The sequence below is a fragment of the Festucalex cinctus genome, chromosome 3 (assembly GCF_051991245.1).
Source record: "Festucalex cinctus isolate MCC-2025b chromosome 3, RoL_Fcin_1.0, whole genome shotgun sequence".
Taxonomy (NCBI): Eukaryota; Metazoa; Chordata; class Actinopteri; order Syngnathiformes; family Syngnathidae; genus Festucalex; species Festucalex cinctus.
Window position 1 is genome coordinate 12,149,337 of NC_135413.1, and position 21,360 is coordinate 12,170,696.

The 21,360-nt window shown below is 39.9% G+C and overlaps 1 protein-coding gene across 3 annotated transcripts in view; it reads right to left on the minus strand.

Moving 5' to 3' along the window:
* znf423 (zinc finger protein 423) overlaps positions 1 to 21,360 on the minus strand; it is a 195,778-nt gene that overhangs the window by 161,110 nt on the left and 13,308 nt on the right. For 2 of the 3 annotated variants that reach the window (XM_077515845.1, XM_077515847.1), the window contains exons 2-3: positions 16,361 to 16,423; positions 3,706 to 3,900 (exon numbers count right to left, since the gene is read on the minus strand). In XM_077515845.1, coding sequence (XP_077371971.1) covers positions 3,706 to 3,900; positions 16,361 to 16,423 — 258 coding nt within the window. The remainder of the gene's footprint in view (positions 1 to 3,705; positions 3,901 to 16,360; positions 16,424 to 21,360) is intronic. The other variant, XM_077515846.1, reaches the window with a different exon arrangement.

Here is a 21,360-nt window from a genome sequence, read left to right on the forward strand (position 1 = left end):
CTCCATTTGATCTGTGGGATTTTTTTTTTCTCCTCCGCTCTTACTCTCCTCGGGGAGCCCCTGCTCCACATTCTGACTCCTACTGAGACCCATCGACACTCCCGCGACTCTCTTGCTCGCTCTTTCTCTTGCACGCACAGCACACCCACAGGATAGATACCCACATGTAAAGCGCAAAGAGTGCCGCACATACAAGGTTGTTCATTAAAAAGTCATACAGATGGGAAAAAAAAAAGAAAGAAAAGCAAAATACCCTTTAGTCGTGTTTTAGGTGTGCACAGACAGAAGGCACAGCCAGACTGAATCACATCACGCGAACCCAATGTCCTGTTTTGGGTTATGTGCATGCTTGATTGGGTGTACACACATTTATGTGTCATTGATCTGCGCCGCGGTGTGTGTACGAGTGTGTTTGTCCAATTTGTTCTCAAATTAATGGTGCCTCTTTATAGGCCTTCTGCTAGAGTGCCACTGAATTACTTGGTGCTTCACAGTTGCACCTGGGACCCATTCAGTGTTATAGCTGTAGCTCCATGCTAACTCGGGACTCATTCGCCACAAGAGTATACAGGGTATGCTCCAACGTCATTTCCTCACCACAATAAGCCCACTCAGGCACACTAATTAGTGAAATCTGCTACAAAATGGGAGGACATACAGCAGATGCACTTTTGTGTGTGTTTTTTGTGTGCTACCAATTTAGTGGCCAGTTTGAATTGAGTGCTAGTTGAACTTTCAAGTGACCTTTAATACATCCAATAACGCCAATTAAGCACTGCTTGTTTTCATATTTACTCTAGTTCTGATTTACTGCAGGAGTTAATTCGTTTGTTATTATCAAAGGGTGTGTTGTTTGTGTTGATGTGTGTGGGTCTGTGTGTGTGTGTATATATATATATATATGTGTGTGTGTGTATATATATATATATATATATATATATATATATTGTAAACTGTGTACACAGATATATCAATTATGTCAGGCTCCAATTGACAGGGTGTAGGTAATTTGTTTACAATGTTGCCTTCACTTACTATTAGAACAGTGATTCTCAAACACTTTAAATAAGAAAATTCTTACGACTTTCCCAGTACCACTATCAAGGCCAAGATTAAAATACAGTAACCTTTAGGCTTAAGTGTTCAATATAGAGCTGCAATGATTAATCATACAACTCAAATTATTCAAATTCAAAAAAGGTAGACCCAAAATCTCTTGCTCAAACCTTCGGACAGATCTTTTTTCCACACAGACCAATCAAGTCAATAGAAGAATCGCATGCAAGCTGTCCCCAAATCTCCACACACACACACACATCCACAAAAAACGAAGACATTGTGCATGCATCACATTATTTCAGAAGTAAATATGGTTGCCACCAAGGGGAAGATAACTTTTTTTTTTTTATTTGGGTATTGTGTTCATCCCTAGAAGGCGGTGTGCATGTGTGCATGCATCCCATAGGTTCTACTAAATCAGCTCCCAGGAGCAGGAACCAGAGAACATAAAAGGATTCTTTAGTCCATGCTTTTAATTCAAGTATCTCCACAATAATAACCAGAAAGCAGCAGTCCCACAACAACTTTCATACACACAACAGACGAATCCAACTCTTGGTTGAATCTACATACGCAAACCACCACATGCAAGCACACATCCTGCTGGGCTGTGGGATTACTCTGTAATATGAATCTCTCTTTCTCCAGGGAGAAAAGAAGATTCATCATTTCATTTCATTCCATTCCTTTCTCCTGCTCTCCCTCTTGCCCTCTCTGAGCTCTCTTGCTCAGTAACATGTCGCCCTCCCCAGACTCCTGTGCTGAAAATCACAGGCCACAGCCGATGCTCTGACAGAGACACGGCGTACATATGTGCTGGTGAGCGTCTAACACAGCACGGTATGAAGAAGACCCAAAAGTGCACTGCAGGGCCTTGTGAGGATCAAGAAAACGCAAAGGCAATTAAAAAATCTGAGAGAAGAAATAAATCATATTTCCTTAATAATTGTCTGTGACCCCACAATTAAATTTTTTGTCATTAAAATAGATGGCATGGTGTGGTTAATGTTGCTGTAAACAAATATTGATAAATGATTAAATGTAGATGCATTTTATTTAAACGTTAAATACAAGTAAATTGTCCCTTTAACAAATAGACTGTACTGGACTCAAAGCAAAAATATTAAGGCCACAAACCCCACTGTACATTGTAAGATGCACTTTTTTTTTTTTTTTTGGACTGAGTCTTTCACTTACTGTTAGAGGTAACCCGTGTAGTCACTATAGAGATACAACACGTTGATGTCACTGTCTTAAGGTCTAACAAGCAGTTAGTTGGATAACTTGGGATAGGTAAAAAAAAAAAAAAAGGTATTTTAAAGTGTAGCAATAATATGATAATATATAACATTAGAATTTGATTATACAAATAATAATGATATTAACAATGTGTTTTTTGACTGAAATGTTGAAAAATATTTGCTGGTATGACCAATCAATATATGGGAATGATAATTGCCAAAGTGGCCAAAACATCCTCATTTGAAATTAAACTGCAATAATAAACTAACCACCAGAGGGTGCTAGAACTGCACAAATGCAATATAACCTGACTTTTTAACAAATGTGCTGCTTTTAATATCATGACATTACGCCAATGATATTGTGACAACTTTAATACTGCAATACAGTTTTTATTGTTATATCCCAAACAAATAATAGACTAAAATGTACTTCTTATATGTTTAACAGCTTCTTAAGGCCTTGTGATACCCCAGTGATGAAGCACTGTTTTGACAATTGAGGGGAATTGTTTTACTCCAAAATCATTGACACCTATTTGCATAATAGCATCCAGTGAAATTAACATCACGACAAAGCATCTGAGCACCTCCCTGTGGCTAGACTGGCTGGATACGCAACACGTGCCTATCTGCTGGATCGGGATGTTGAAGCAGCAGGTGAATATGAGATTGCTGAGACTATCATAATACAGTGTGTAAAAACACTTTACCAGTTTCAACAAAGCCCCCCTCCACACACACGCACACTTCTTCATCCCCATATCAAAGTAAACACCATTCAGACGCTTGGAGGCAGCAGACTCTCTTGCAGCTGAAGTGTGTGCACGTGCGTGTGTGTGTTGGCTTGTTAAGCGCGCATTTGGATTAATCTGTAGGAACCAGATGCCCCTGCCGCGTTCCTTTCAGTCCCTCCATTAATTACAGCACTACTAATAACGACTCTAGTGTATGTGTGTGTATTATAACTGGAGGTATCCAAGCTGGTGTGGTTACAAAATCCTGATGGAGGGAGAACATTGTTACAAAGCAGCATTTTTATATATTTTTAAGTGCAACATAGCATACTGTATTGTTTGGTATTGGCTCACTTACTGTCTTTTTTTTGTATTACCACAAGTTTTTTGTTTTCCTCACAAATCTAAATATTTCATAACCCATGAGGGGCACAGGTGTACAAAAGTGCAGGTGCAGTATGTATTTTTAATGTATTAAGACTCACGCCTGATAACAGAATTAAAAACACACACATTCACACCAATTAATATTCAATGAACATAAAATGCACGTTTTTGGAAATTGAGAGCAAACAACCCAAAGTTAGCCCACAAAATCACCATGCTGCCCTCTTTCACACAAGCATGTACAAGCAAAGTATGAATGAATGAAGGAATGTCCCACCCACCTGCTGGACAGTGGTTGGTTCGATGTTCTGTGAGCTCAGCCAAACATTCAAAGTCCTGCTGACAGTTGTCGCAAGTGAATATGGAGTCGTCATCCAGTTCATCGTCATGGTCGCCAGGCTCCTCTTGTTCTGCATCCTCAGCAGCAGCCCCTTGGCCGTCCTTGGGTTCCAGAGCTTTGACTGATGCTGGGACTTCTGAGGATAGACAATACACGTAATCATGAGGATGGATAACTGTCTTACTGATTTGGATCAGTTTCTTTTCATAATTATTACTAATACATGTTTGGGTCTATGGTAACTTGTACTTGATTTTCATGTTTAACCATGCACACAGTCCACAAGTTGTTCTCTTTAATCATGCTTAAAAAAATATTTCCCATTGTAACTTGCATCAACTTGTTTTGTCTGGTGAGTTGAAGCATCATTTACTTTCATTAAACTAATTCATTGTTGCTTTGTCATTTTGGATCTGGTTTGTGTTCTCGAGTACAAATGATCCACCATATGCTTGTCCTTTGATTTGTGGAAGTTGACTGAATTACAATGACACATAGCTATAGAGCTTCAGCATGTGACATAATCAGTGTGAACTGTGAAAGTGCGTGTGCGTGCGTATGTGTGTGTTAGTCATGTGAGAGGCGGCCAGTGGAGGGTTGTGATGGCCCAATGCTCTCTGCTCTATTGTGTCTCCATTTTCACACCTTATTATCACTGTTTAAATGCTGGGATTCCAGACGGGCTGACAAATGACACAGGGAGGAGAGAAAAAAAAATAAAAAAGAAAGAACAAAAAACTAATTGAACAGCAATACTAATGTGCAGGATTGAATTATGCTGCAGAGAAAAAAAAATCAAACTTTTTTTAATATATTCAATAAAATGTCGCTCTCCATTAAGTTTATAATGGCAGCAAAAACTATTAATGGAATGTTGCCTTATACTAAATGGACAAAACTACTGGGACACCTCCTAGCTTTCTGAACCTTGTTTTGAGTATTTAGGCGCAGTCATGCTGTAAAACGAAAAGGCCTTCGAGTTCGGTAAAGTTAGAAACTGCACAAATTTTATACATATTTTATACTATGTCGTTTAAAAAAAGAAAGTGGTCAGACGAACATGTGCAATATTAATTCACATGTAGAACTGAAAAAATGGTGTTCCACAGGGTTAAATTCTGGGGCCCGTGCTGTTTTCAATCTTAACATGGACCCCAGGGGCAGCAAACAGTGGAGGTTGTTTTAAAGTGCTGCATAAATATAGAGTTGAGTTGAGTGTAGGGCTGCCAAGATTAGTCAACTAATCACGACGTTGACGATCAAAACCGTTGACAATTAATATTAATAGTCGACGAGTCATTTATTTATGTATTTATTAATGTGGCGCTGTTTTTGTCGAAAACGGGCTCGTCTCATACTTCTGCCGGGGCTGCATGCCATGTCTGTGACACACGTGTAGTAGTGTTCATCCGGGTCATCCGCGATGGAAAGAAAAGCATTATGGGTAGTGTAGTGTCATTGCTAACTTGTGTTAGCAACAGAACCGGAAACTTCAGGTCCAACTCAACTAAAATTATATGAGGTAAACCGCAAGTTCATTTATGAATTAATTAATGAAGGTGTGTTCCCATATGACACCATCCTTTAAAAATCTCTACCAAAAGAGTATAGTAACAGCAAAGCTAAACATGAGAACGTACTGTACAGTCGCCAAAAATCCAACTGCCAGCCTAATTTATACTGGAGAGGTGTGATGGGAAACGGGGATGCTGGGAGGTGGGGAACGAGGGAGTGCGGTGATGGGGTGCCATGGGAGAGGACATTAGTGATGGAAGGATAGAAGGAGGGCTAGATGAAGGGATGAGGATGAAGAGAAGGAGGGTGTTGGCCATCTGTCCAGTGGTGAGAGCACCGTCTGGCCAGGGAAAGAACGTGGACCCTTTGCTGATGAAACACACACAAATGTTGCAGGCAATTTACACAAAAAGATGCAATAGTGTATGACAACACAAAAATGAACACAAGTGATGATCCAGAAACAAATGAATGATAATAACAATAGGTTCACTGTCAAAATTCAAATGCAGTGCAGTTGTATGCCAATGCAAATTGTTACCACATTAGTTAACAAAGACTCGAGAATATAGAATGTAATATGCAGCTGTTATATTGGATGCCATTAGATTATACTTGTGAACGTACAGCAGTATAGTTGTGTGCATACAGGACATGGCAGCAACATTCTCACACATACATGTATGCATAGCAGGGGGTTGTGATGCCAGAGGTGAGGGCAGTGCCAAATCCAGTGCATGCCAACACAACCTGCTGTCATGGCAACAGTGGGACAAGCCAGATGAAACCATCTCCCTTGCACTCGTCAAGCAACTTAATGTTTCTGTGTGTGTGTGTGTGCATATTGTGCGTGTGTATATTTTCTCTCTCTTTCTCTCTCTCTCTCTCTCTCTCTCTCTCATGTTGATTTGCATCCACATTTCCATTCGCTTGCTCTCTACAACAACAAATGGACGACAGTGACAACACATATTAGTAATATTAGTGGAAACTCTCCACACAAAGACCCTTGACCACTAATACAGTAATTAGGCTCTCAGGGTGAAAGGTGAGTGAGGGGGGCGGAGTCCAGTGATGAAACTGGTATCACGGGAAGCATAGCGATGACAGTGCTACGTACATCTCTGTCCTGGATGCACAGTTAACTTGGCTTTAGGAGCCTATGAGACAGTTAAGAATGTTTGAAAGCACCAGGCATGATGTCATGCACAAAACCAAAAATGTGCATACACATTTTAGCAGGATATAGCAGTGGACACAAAACACATACAAGCATTGTCTACAGAGGACCACTATCTTTGAGTCACATGCTGTCTCAATGCCAGGAATAACTACACATTATAATACATTCACACAGACACACACACATCCAATAAACAAACACAGCCAGGGTGTTTTCATCACAAAAAATGATTCCCTATGAGATGCTACATTAATATTACCATTAAGATTTTTGATGCTTCCACAAATCCATCTAAGTACCGGTCTATAAAATCTTATCCATGACAGCTTTGCTGATTCTTATTTTTGCCATGTAATGATAGTCTCAATTACATATGGGATCTGAAGTGAACATAATGAAATTAAGGTATTTAATTAAGTAGAAAAAGTATCGTGATAAACCAGTGATCACCAATATGGTGTACGCGGTCGCGGGCACCCAGGTAGCCCCCAAGAACCACGAGTAGCCCACGGACCTGTTCTTAAAATAGCTCACGAGTGATTGGGCATTTGTGATTTACTATGAAGTACATTGTAGTGATCATTTGAAAATGTGAACACTGGTAGATACTTGCAGAAATAAAACATTATTTATCAGTTCCAATAAGGATTTTTTTTCTTTTTTTTTTTTCTTTTTCTTTTTTTTTTTGCCTGTGCCGATTTCGATATTTGGCAGATTAAAAGTTCAGAAAGTCGATTAAGTAAAAAATAAATAAATAAATAAATATTAAATATTTGAACGGAATGGAATATATATTTTATATATATTTTGTCCTTCAGTATTTGTTTCACTTTACAACAGAGAGGAAAAATGGCAAAAATTGGCCAGTTTTTCTGCCTATTTCTTTTGTTTGAACATCAATATCTTTTTCTTATGTTTTAATGTGTTAATGGGTGTTTTGTTTCTAAACGGCCGATTCCCCCCCACTGATTTTCACTCTTTAAAAATAGCTAATGTTCGGTGATTAAGTTGTTTGGGCCCTCATAACACCATCAATGAAGTTAATTTGAGTGAACTTGTTATTTCAAAAGTGTGTATCAATCTGGTAGCCCTTCGCATTAATCCGTACCCAAGAAATCGCTCTCAGCCTCAAAAAGGTTGATGACCTCTATGATAAACAGTGAAGTTCTAGTAAAATGCAATTTAAACTGAGGAAATGTAGGGTTGAATTTTAGGGAATGAAACAAAAAATGTATCTTTTTACCTTGTGATTATATTAAGTTTCAGCAAATACTGTGACAATATTCACATGCAGGTTTGACAGCATGTAACCCTGGCTTTGGCTGATGAGAAAATGCCTGTCTGGTGTTTTTTGATCCCTTGGAGGAAATGTAATGAGTAATATTCCAGGTTGTAGTCATCAGCCTGAGTAATCTGAGGACAATGCTTGTTTAATAACCGGTACAAATATAAATATGCAAAGTGACACCTTAGGAATAATTAGGTCACTTTGCATATCTGCAGGAACGATACACGTGGCTTGTGTGTGTGGCGTATTACTGGTGCGCGTATGTATGTGCGTGTTTGTGTACACCCAGGGTAATTAGATAAAGAGAAGTGAATTAGCAGAGTCCACAGTGCAGAGTGATGTTACGCATCCTAACCCCGCCCAGCTGAGACCCACTAATCACCACTCGTTAGGCTCGTGTACGCTTGTGCGTGTGTGTCATTACCCAAGTTTAAATGAGTTCGATGAAGTAAGTAGTGAGTTAAATGATAAGATGCTTTATCATATTTCTGGTCATAGAAAACCTAACCAGGAAGATGATTGTTATTTTTTAGCATTCACATGTAGAAAGGCAGGGCGTCACGGTGGTTGACTGGTTAGCACGTCGCCTCCCAGTTCTGAGGACTCCGTTTCGAGTCCAGGCTTCGGCCATTCCTGGGTGGAGTTTGCATGTTCTCCCCGTGCCTGCGTGGGTCTTCTCCGGGTACTCCGGTCTCCTCCCACATTCCAAAGACATGCATGGCAGGTTAATTGGCTGCTCCAAATTGTCCCTAGGTGTGCTTGTGAGTGTGGATGGTTGTTCGTCTCTGTGTGCCCTGCGATTGGCTGGCAACCAGTCCAGGGTGTCCCCCGCCTACTGCCCAGAGCCAGCTGAGATAGCCGCCAGCACCCCCCGCGACCCTTGTGAGGAATAAGCGGTCAAGAAAATGGATGGATGGATGGATGGATGTAGAAAGGCTAACTTTCTGGAAACACACACTGGGGTTAAAAGCAATCCATTTAGTGATGTTAGGTAACATAAAATACACAATTGTTCATTTGCATATGCTAGTTTACTTTACAAAGCTCATTTTCACAGAAGCAATCCCATTCACTCCCGGCGGTTTTACTGGATTTTGACTGATTTTGCAAAGCCCACAGAATATTATCTTCTATTGCTATAAAAACATGGAACCTATCAAAAGAAAGATTAAAGTTTCTTCTTTCATCAGGAAAAACGTATATTTAGATCTGTTTCCGTTTTGCAGCAATTAGCATTAGAATATAGGTAAGTTTCATCAATTTTCACAAATCTATTTAATATTGTGAGTAACTGAGCTTTTTTTTTCAACATGGCCCTGCTTGATCGCCTTTGCTCTGCTGCCACCTGCTGGCTGTTTGTGTAATAACTACCATTTTTGCAACCATTCTTTGCAGTTGAGAGGTTGCATCAGCCTTCTGTATGCTCTAGCATAAAAAAATGAAAATAAATAAATAAAAAAAACATAAATACGTCTTTGGGACAGTTAAACCACAAAAAAAATATGTATAAGTTAATGGGAGTAAATGAGTTAAAGGAACACAAGACTTATGAAAAACTAATCAACTATTCTGTGAAATGGATAATTTCAACTCTTCCCTGAAATTGACAATTTATGTTGAGCAATGATTTTATAGCACTTTTTATGAATATTTTTACGTTAAGTACTATATCGGCATTTTGGACAGTCATGTGATCATCGTGACGTATCGCGTGCGTAAAATACACGTTGAATGACATGGCCGCCAGTGGCAGCATTTAACTCACGAGGAATTACCACATCCCATGGCAGACATCAAAGGTGGAATTTCGCCTTACAACAAAGAAGCACTTCTTCAAAAGCAGTACAGCCACTGAGGACACCGAAAGCCGGATAAAACTGGCAGATTTGGCCACCGGCGAGTCGAGTGGACGTTAAACTTCCGGGTGACTTTTCACTCTGCTACATGTAGTGTGCTAAGCCTGCTTTAGTTCAAATTAGGAGTGGCCACCCCCTACTGCCCCACGCCCACATGGAATGACATGAAACCGGTCGTGTTGAGGACTTTACACTGAACAGAATTGGTGCAGTATTCGGGATCGATGATGTCTTTTTCTTGCACATTATGAGCAGGGCGTTTTGATTTGATTGACATTTAGTTCTATTTATATATTTAATTTTTTTATTATATTTTGTATCAATTTTTATTTATTTATTTATTTAATTTTAAATAAATGACCAGAGAAGCTAACCCTAACCCTAGCTCCACTTTTCCCATTCTTGCCACTGTGCTGCACATTATTTTTTGGGAACTGGAATTTTTCTGCGCATGTTTTTTTTTTTTTTTTTTTTTTTTTTAATGCTGTGGACACAGCTACAGTCAGCATGAACATTCACCTGGGGATCTAATGAACTGTGAAATGTTCTTGAGCTATTCCTTAGTGATAGAAAAATACTGAAAGATAGTCCTAAAGCAAGAAGTCTTAAATGGGAATAAAACATAGTGTAACACTGCAAAGGCAAAGGGGGTTACTTATGTGTTAGATTTGGCAACCAGAAAGTGGTACTTTGGCCTGACTTGCACACAGCTGCTCGGGGAGATGAATATCTGCGGGCCAAGTGTACATAAAACACCTACATACACATGAACATGTCTGCACAAACCTTAAAGGGGCATCAAAAGGTGTGGAAAAGTGTGTGTGGAGCTTCCAGCAGAATGTTTAGAAAGCAAACAGCCGCGACACAAGGCTTTCATTCTGCTCCACATCATCACTGTAGTCGAATTCACAGGCACCTGGCTGCAGCAAGCCCCTTCAGCAGGGCCACCAACAACAAGCTGTGATGTTCAAATCAAACCTGGACCGTGTTGCCCACGGACCTTATTGATGTGTCTTCAGACACATGCAACCAATGTCACATAGTATGCATCACACACAAGCTGCCCAAAGCAGACTTTTAACCAGACTCGGTTAAATTGGAATGTCACCTTAAGTTGTGGGCCAAAACACACAATATCATCTTTCATATGTGCTTTTCAAATGTTCTTGTTAAAAGCCACAATAAAGCTGTATTCTTTCCAAGAGGGTACTGGCATTTATATATTATGTAAAAAAAATAAATAAATACATAAAATGGCGCAGCATACAGGAAATTCCAAGATCCTATCCTTCTGTCTGATGAGATATTTGTTCATTTCACTGGCAAATATGCAAAAGGCATGTCCAACATAAATCACTTGTGATTAATTACCGTACTGAGGACAAAGATCAAAAGAATGTCTTTGCATGTTTCTTGTTGCTGGGCAGAATTCTACCTGTCCACACAGACCCAACCAAAAAAAAAAAAAAAAAAAAAAAAAAAAAAAGACTCCAAAACAAGACTACATTCATACTTTTAGGCATGGGCCTATACTAGATTCTGACGGTATGATAATCGGGAGCAAAAATAATGCACCGTCACAATATTAAAATTACAGCTCTAAAATTTCCTTTTTAGAATGTCCTTCTAAGATATTTTTTTCCCATTGAACACAATCTATTTCCTTTTGAAAAAAAAAATAGAATATCTGGAAAATAATGAATGAATGAATGAATGAATGAATGAATGAATGAATGAACGAATGAACGAATAGGGACCCACATGTACACTTTTTTTTTTTTATGCAATGCAAATTCCAGGCACCCGTGTGTCTCTTTCCGTGGCTGGTCGTTTACCTGAGCCCTAAGCAACTATGATCCTCATTTTCAGTGACAAAATGGCTTCCCCTTGAGATGGATGAAAAAAAAAGGGTTGATTTTGCTGCTTAATTCATATTCCACAAAAACAATAATAATAAGAATGGCGGCACATATATTATTGTAAGTAAAATGTTGGGTTGTCTTCCCTTTTAAACACTAAGAACCTAATGATAAGGAAAGTACAAAACAAAAGTAAAAGTCCTGCTTCACCTGCTGTTTTTGTTTTACAGGAAATGTCAGCACCATGCATTACCTTTTTTGAGTTCAACATGTCAAGAATACAAAAAGATGGCTGCCTTGAGTGGACTCAAATACACACTGACACACACACACAAGCTGAACAGGTGCAGCTGGACACAACAACACAACGCCCCCCTCCTCTCTCTCTGGGGAATGCCCCCCACCCTCTGTCTTGCTCTGTTTGTTAGTGTGTTTGTTGTGTGTGTGGGGAGTATGTGTGTGTGTTAGGTGGCTATATTAAGAAGCCATCTCTCCTCACCTCTTCCCCTCTGCATCCCACCTCATCTTGTTTCCCCCCTCCCGCCAATGCTTGTCTCTGTGTTTTCACAATACAAGCACACGCTACTGCTGAGGCACAGAGCTGCAGACACACGGACACAAACACGCATACACGTACACTCGCGTGCACACACCTGCTGGCTTGTGGGAAATGCTACGGCAAGGGAGAGCAGCACCCAAGTCTGGAAACAATATGATGAAAGAGGTGCTCACGTCACGGAAGTAAGTTTGAAAATAGGCACATGAGGATACAGTGTTGGTTCACAAACATGTATGGTAGATCATAACAAAAAGTTTACTGGCAAACAAGCTGCTCACCTATTTGAGTTTTGGTGCGCACACGTTCGGTATATCGACAAAGATTACAAACAGCCTCGAACAAAGGGCTTAAATGCTGCAATACAGACGAAAAGCCCGTGCATTGTTGCAAGCAGGCAATAATCATTGACACACAACACACACGAGCGCAGGAACTGTTTTCCTGTGGTATAGCCTTGGGGAAATTAAAACTACATTATGGACCTCAAGAGAGAGTCAGCGAGAGAGGGATAGGGAAGAGGAAAAGAGAGAGGGAGCGAGAGGGGAGAGGCAGAGAAGGCCAGTGTCCTTCTTTTCGGCCATCACAAAGAACCAGGATTAAAATGTTATCATTACCTATATCTTCTCCAATCCTTAACATAAGGCCCACGGGCCGGAACCAGCCCGTGAAGGGGTCCAAAGTGGCCCGTGGTGATGTGACACATTAACTGCAGTTGTTTTAATTGTTGTGGCTAATTTTGTCCACTGGAGGGCAAACTGATGGGTGGCATTTTGAAATTGGCTGTTTTGGAAGGTTTCAGGCAACATAAGCCTACGTCATATAAAGAAGAAGAAATATTTTGAAAATTAATATCATATTGCAGAGGTTGTTTTGATGTAACATTTTTTTTAATGCACTGTCACAACTTATATTCATTTTTATTCGGGATGGGCAAGTACCGATACCAGGTATCTGGCCTTATTTCAAGATATCGGTGCTCACGACCATGTTACGCTCAAGAACTAGAAATTAGAAGAATAGAAAATTGGCATTATGTTAATGCAATTGATAAATGCTTTAATGAGATATATAGTCTTTATTCAATGTCATCTGTCATTTTGGGGGGGGGGAATTTAATGTATCAAAAGTACAAATGCTATTTACTTGGTGTCGGTATCGGTGACTGTTCAAGAGTTGAGTACTCGTACTGGTATAAATCTGAAAAACAGTTGTAATGAAAACCCCTAATTGTTATGTACATATACGTTTACAAGGTATAGGGGGAAAACTGCACCCACTTTCTGAAAAGTTCCCACTTTACTTTTTATGGTGAGTTGAGAAAGATGCAGATGGATGCGGAAATTTACGGTATGTAAATTTAAAATAACTTCTGGAGCTTTACAAGTTGTTTTAGTTGTTTTATATATTTAAAAAAGGAAACAATTTGGAAATGTTGTTACTCATAGCTTATTTGGCCACAAATATTCGGGTCTGGCCGACTTGAGGTCAAATTGAGGTGAATGTGGCCCCTGAACTAAAATGAGTTTGACACTCATTCTCTGAAGGATGTTAACTCATTCCATTCCAGCAGCATGCTGGACAAAATACAATTTGTTAAAAATAATTCTTCCCCTAAGATATATTGAACATGTAAATGATCTATTTTAGAGTCAAACTGCTGCCCTCACAAAACTGTAATTAACTTACATTATAAGCAAACTAGTATAGTAGAGTTTGCATTTATCTTCATGATTGGGTGGACTTTATCCCACATTCCAAAAACTTCATGCTTGCTAGGTTAACCGAAGACTCTCTCCATAGGTGTGAGTGTGAATGTTATTTTTATTCATGTGTCCTCTGATTGGCAGATGACAAGTTTGCCATTCATCAGAAATCAGGTGCTATAGGCTGCAAGCTCGTGAGGATGAGCAGTACATAGAAAAATAATGAATGGAGAAATGGATGTCTTCAATTTCAAAACACATGAGGAGGGCAGAAAAGTTGTTTTGTCTTATAAAGTGCTGGTGTTTTGGCTTTTTTGTAGGCATTTAGTCTCAAAAGTATGCACACTGTACTCAAGCTATGACCAAGCAATAATAATGCAATATGTTCTGCTTGGGGATCTGACAAACCTTTTCCACGATGACTCATTGACTGTTTCCGCATGTGACTATTCAGTGTTCTCCAAGAGAAATATTAAGTGCGTGTACAGTATGGTGGCTGTACATGACAGACAAGACTTAAAGAAGACTGCATGAAAAAGTATCATAATCATGTCCTCTTTGCTTGTTTCCCTGTCCTGGCACAATTAGCGAGCAAGGGAACAGGAGGGAAGGCAACCGAGGAGTGAGGACATTATGTCCCACTGAGAGGGAATAGGGACACATGCGGAAGGAGTGTAGAACGGTGGTGGGGCACCTTTGCCCTCCAACTGGTCCTCTGTGGGGGCAGAAAGGCGAGAGAGAAGGAAATGGCAAATGGAACAAAGGAAAGACGGAGATGTAGGAGTTAGGGAAGAAAAGATTGTCTTGATGCAATTCCCTTCCGAGTCACTCTCCCACCTCCCTCTGCCTTCCCTCCCGTGGGTCTTTCCAAACTCAACACACATTTTCCAAGGAAAGCAAGGGAGAAACAGAGAGGGAGAGGGGGTGGAAGCTTGTAAATTTAATAGCAGGATGGAGCGGTCTAGTGTATTTCTCCAATCTGTCCTGTTTCCCCACCCCCCCTCTTTCTGGTTTCAAGGACTATTTTCTTGAAATTCAGACCCATTCCTAACCTGTGCATACAAATTCCCCAAAAAAAAAAAAAAAAAAAAAAAAAAAAAAAGAATGGCAATGACAGAAAGTGACAAGAATAACAACAGCTAAACGACAAGTGATAGGAAAGACGTGAGAATGGGGGACAATCCATACAAAATGAAATGCAAGAGTGGCTGAATAAGGCAAAATGGGACAGTTTGTTTTTTTAAGAGGGGAAATACTGTGAGATAGCAGAGGTGCGTGTATGGGTGTGTGTGTGTGTGTGTGTTGTGTGTGTGTGTCATGGGACTGAAGCTTCCTGCAGGAACTGACACACACAGCAGTTCTTGTGAGCCACCCAGGACCTCAGTCAGCACCCCCTGAAACACACACACAGACATGGACCCGCATAGCTGCCCCTGGAGGAGCGTTAGCTCAGGTCTGAGTGAGTGGGAAGGAGGGGGTGAGCAGAAGGATGGGAGGCTTCGGTACGTCATAGACCCCCCCCCCAAGGGTCATACTTTCCTATACTTGTATCCCGCTGGAGCAGAACAGGAGACAGGGCACGAGAAGAACCAGGGAGAGCGATAACTCCGTATTTACCACATTCAGCAGTATCTTATTTCCCTGCTGGGCTGCAGTCAGAGGAAGTGTTTTAACTGTTCTCTGATAGGCTGTAAAAAGTAGCCACAGCTGGCAAACACCTACGGTAGTCCGACTGTTTTTCCCGTGTGTGGGGAATTTTGGGATTTCATCTTTGCTAAGCACAAACTACAACAAAGAGGGGGAACACGCTTGATTTGCATAGGGACTCAGTATCCTCCATTAATTTGGCTTCTTTTTTTTCGTATTTATTTATCAGTCTAGATTATTCAGAATTTATTTTCCAGCCATCTATGAAAAGTAAATAATACCTTAGGTTCTCTTGATAAAAGCCTTTCAACTTATTCAATTCAATTATTATTATTTCAGTTTGTTTGAGACAAGACTACACCTGTTTACCTTTACAACAATGTAAAAATCACATGTAAAAATCACTGGAATGTAAATATTGAAACATAATACCGTATAGCATATATGGGAAGCGGTTTAGAGCAACTTAGCCAGTTAGAAGACGAGGAAAAACTAAATCCAGTCTGACAAAAGAGACAATAAAAAGCCGACCATCTCTCCGACTTCCTCCCAGGATATCACCGTACAACAGAGAGCAGTGAAAGAGCCCACAAATCTCGCCTGTCTTGCTCGCCATGTCCCCTTTGTCATATCTCTTTCCATTCAGTCTTACACCAGAGACCAGCAAGTTCGTAGTCTATTTCCACATCATGCTATGCTTCTTTCAAATCTCCTCAATTCTCTACTTTGCTTTTTTTTTTTTTTTTTTATCCTTCTAAGTAGTTTCAACAGTCCCTCCATTCTAATCCCTCCTATGCTCACTTCATCTCTCAGCCCCTCTCGCTCCCACAGTATCCCATGGAGAAGGCCTTTATAAACCATATGGAATTGAAATTACAAATGGAGTGTCGGTCACTGTGTTTGTGGGAGAGGGATCTACATCTGTGCGCCTCAGGAATGTGCTTGCATGCATGAAAGTGAACACGTGCGTGTTTGTAAACACCGACCTGGCTGGACAGTCGATTCATCCCAGGTCCCTCCACACTCTGAAGATTCTCCTTCTTCCACTGCTGAGAAGGAAATTAGAAGTTAGGCAGAGAAACACAAAATGTGTGTTGTGAGTGTTGAGACTAATGCGTTCATGAACTAGAGGGCACTGAAGATTGTGCTAGTGGGGCCAGAACCAAGACTCAATTTAAAACGGCAGCACCACAACATATTAATAACAGTTAATTGTGCTTTGCCTTTCCCTACAATTGTAGATTCAGTTGTGTCAGGTTGCTTTCTCTGGTTCACCTCAGTTGATGGGTTTGTAAACTTGGTGTGTTTCCCACTCGTTCAGTTCCTTCTACATACTGTTCAAGGGGAAGTCAACCCAAAAATTGCAATGCGCTCCCTCTAGTCGAAACACAACATTCTAATTAACACAATTTGTTCAAATGAGAAACATTTTTGATGTATCAAAAACAACACACCATCACAGGCGTAAGAGGAAATGAACCCAAACTTTTCTTTACAATAGTCAAGTTAAGTTTGTATAGCCCTTAATCACACAAAAGTATATATACAATAATATATTCTATGCAGCCCCACTAGTCTAAGCATGATATTATGACTAATATTTTGACTTGCTATCAGCTTAAAATGACATCAAAGTTGCTCAGGTGTCAACCAATCACTGTGGAACTTGTAAACGTCACATGACCAAACTCAGAAAATGAGCTGTGATTGGCCGTTACCTGAGCCCTGAGCAACTATGATTCATATTTTCAGTCGACAGCAAGTGACAAAATGGCTGCCCCCTGAGATGGATAAAAACGGGTGGATTTTGTTATGCAGTGTAATGCAGTGAATCAGAATGCCGTGTTTAGAGATTACGTCAATGAATGAGAATGACAAGTTGGCTGGCTGTTAACTGGATACACCGTTTGCAGAGGTGGGTAGTAACGAGTTACATTTACTCCGTTACATGTACTTGAGTAACTTTAAAAAAAAAAAAAAAAAAAAGTACTTCTAAGAGTAGTTTTACCACACAATACTTTTTACTTTTACTTGAGTAGATGTGTGAAGAAGGATCGCTACTCTTACTCCACTATATTTGGCCACACTAAAGTCGTTACTTTTTCTCCTTTTTTCATTATCTTTACTAGAGAGCCAACAGCGGTTCTGCCACATGACTGCGTTTCACCAATCAGACGTAGCAACAATAATCACATGACTCCTTCCCTTAACATTCTACCAATCAGACGTAACAATGCAGTCACATGACCACAGGCGGCGTTCGGAACATAGCAGCAGGAGAGGACGAAGCCGATCACCTATGGCCTCATATAATAAGCGTACGTGTCTGCCGAAACAAACGGACATTTTGGTATATAAAAATTCCACATCGAACCGGAGTTAACATGCCGCGGTAAGTTTGACCTAAATTCCCTTTTTGCTGTATTTAGGCAGGTATTTGTCTTAAGTGTTGAAAAGGACCTTTACACATAGACTCTTTTGCAAACACTTTGTTTACTGTTGCCATAAACGAAACAGATCACGATACATGTTATGTAGAGGCATGAATTGGCGGTAGCCACTAAGTGTCACAAATTATTAACTGTAAAGAAGTTTTGGGAACAGATAAACACTCGACTCCATGTAATGCCAAAACCTGGTTAAAAAAAAAAAAAAAAAAACGTATCAACGTTGAGTCATTCTTATTCAATGTAGCAACAGCATAGGTAAACAAAAAAGATTTAGGCTAAAAAGGTCCAAGTTTCTAATTACTTTGCTGATATTTACAGAGATTTAGTGACCACAATATTTTCAGGTGTACACTCAGATTTAATACATTAATCATCAGAAATCCTACTCTAATATAGCTAACTTAATTTAACTTTGTAAATTGAACTGAATGTGTGATTTCGATGGCTTACTCGCCTGAAAACTCATAGCCTGATATTTTTTGTGTCAACAGAGGGTTCACCCCAACAGAATGAATGTTTTTGTCTGTCTGATTACATTGTTTTTAAAAAATAAATCAGGCATTGTTCAAGCAGTTTACTCAGTACTTGAGTATTCTTTTTAGCAAATACTTTCTTACTTCTACTTGAGTATTTTTTTTAATGACTATTTTTTACTTTTACTTGAGTAATATTATTTTGAAGTAACGCTACTCTTACTTGAGTACAATTTTTGGCTACTCTACCCACCTCTGACCGTTAGCCACTCGACACACGACAGGTGAGGCCGTCAGCATGTCATCAATGTGCTTGTGCTTAGTACATTTGTCCAATAAAGCGATCAAAAGTGCACTGGGGGTTATGTCTATCCTTCCTCTATACTAGATATCGTATATGGTAGGCTATGTTAAATTAGCTAACAGTGTTTGTGTTACCGTAGACACGCCAGTTGTGTACCTCAAGCTGGTTGTGTGAAATTATCTCAAACTTTGAACATTGTCACTTTTGTTCTTTCCTCCTGACTGACTTATTGTTTGGCAGTAACAGTCCATATGGAAACATAATCACCCCGAAATCCAGCAATATAGCGAATAATCCACAAAACACGTATGATCAAAACATCTAAACCAAGTTGAAGGTTTCACCTTATTGGATCATTTGACAGTTGAGAGGATGTGGTTGGCCATCACAAACAAAACCTCCATGTTTCGAAGTGACCAAATGAACTTCACTTGGGGAGAATAAGAAGTAGGTTTTGAGTGAAAAAATTAAAAACCCTGATTACAACATTAGCGTTTGCTTGAACAAAGGAACAAGTTACCTTCTTTATAAAAAGACAGCAGAAAAGGAATGCTGGGATGACAATGTCTGGAGACATATTTGACACACTCAGAAGTCGGATCAGAGCTGGAATGTGACAGCGACTTCCTGGGTACAACAGGAAGGAGGGAAGTACAGCTGGCACACAAACAGGAAATGGCTGAAGCCAGCACACAATGGAGTTTCCTGTGCACCCCCGCGCCCCAACACGTGATTCTTCATTTCTCACCTCTGATCTCCCTTTTTCTCCAACCCGTGGAACTTTTTTTTTTTTATACATTTCGCTCACTTGCTATGTTTGTCAGCTCCCCGTTGGCCCCACGGAATCCTCACAAGAAAATCAAAACAAGAAGTTATAAATCAGTGAAGGGTTCCTTTTAGATTAAAAACAAAGGTGTGCCTGCCTTGTTGAAGTCTGGCCCCGACATATGAGTTGCCAGATATCCTGTGCTAAAGTTTACCGGTTCTCCCACTGGCCTTTGAGAATGACAGTATAAATAATTTTTTCAAAGACAATGTGATGAGGTACAAAAAGGTGAAGCACTATATTACCTACAGACTGAAACATGAGCATCGCTGCACCTGCACATGCTCCATACACATGAACAAATCATCACAGATGATATACCATGAAAAACTGAATGTGGGGTGGGAGAATACCCTGCACAATCTAACTTTTTTTCTATTGCAGTTTACTTTTTGTGGCCTGATTACTCTGTTGGCATGCTACTTTACTTTATATTATTTTGAAAAGTATAGGTGGTGAACCTAAAAGTACTGGAAGCTCTTCAGCTAATAAAAACGACTATTTCTTGATGAGGCTGCGGGGAATCCAGTGTGTTTCATTAGCCAAGCACACAAATCTTTATTTAGATTTCCACATCCTCCTCTGAGACACACACCGTTAGTGTGAACCTTGCACACACCTTTGGGGTGTCGTGGAGAACATTTGTGCGTGTGTGTGCGTGTGTGTACGTGCAATTGTGGAAAGCCTAAAGATCGTGTAGATTCCATATGTAGGAAAAACGAGTCAGTATCCATGCATTTAGGGTTTATGAAATACAATTGAAACAGAGATTCTAGGCAGAACACATTTACATTTATGAATAAAATAGGTCACAATAAACAGTTTCTACACACACAGTGCAGGTTGCTGCTGCCGCTTTGTCGACACCCAATATTTGACAAAAGTCTTTCCATGTTGTTATGTTTAACATTTAAATGGCTTATATGATATAAGCACGACAACCAATGGAAATGAATCCGTTGTTTTAGGGATGCATGATAATATCGGTGGCCGATAATTATCGGCAATTATCGACCATTTCGATGTCAAATAGATAAACCAGATAATAAAGAAATCCGCCGATAATAATTGCCAATTATCGACCAATTTGACGTCACACAGATAAACAAGATATTAAAGAAATCCGCCAATTATAATAGACTTGCTGTTGTGGCTCAAGTTGTGCCCAATTCCTCAACCCCTCCCCTCTCCTATTGTCGCATATTTGTGATGTCATAATGTGCGCGACCTCGTGTTCACAGAGGATGCATCATGGTGACATGGCAGTCGCCAGTGTGGGCTTTCTTTACTGTGTCTGCCCAAAATGTTACCTTTGCACTTTGTTGTTGCATTTTTAAAACATGACTGTTTTGTTTTGGCAAACTCCAAATGAGTTACTGGTTGTCTTTGAAAGCAGAGATATTAATCAAATTAAGCTTCATGGTGCTTTACAAAATGTTTCAATGTATTTGTACGTTAGACTTATAGTAGGACTCGAAAGTATATTTTTATTCAAGTTCAATTTGCAAACAATTATCGGCTTACTTATCGGTTATCGACATCGGCACTTTCTAAATTATTGGTGTATCGCATCAGTTCAAATTAGCAATATCGTACATCCCGAGTTTTTTTTTTCCCCAAATTGCAGCCCTCGCTGTTTGAAAATTGTATTCTCCTACATTGCAATGTTGATTTGAATTTGATTAATTGTTCAACCCTACAGATGGCATCATGCAACCCTACAGATGGCAAACACAACACAGTATAAAGTGAGTATCTGATATGTCTGTTCTCTCAATGTGCTCTTAATTCAGACCTAAAATAAATTCCTCTGTTGCCCCCTCCCTCACTCTCCATCTTTAGTCTGCCTCTGCTTGCTCAGTCTCCACGATTGTCTCTACACTCATTGGTGTTCCCTGACCACTGCTTGCTGTCATGCTCCGTCTTATTCCAT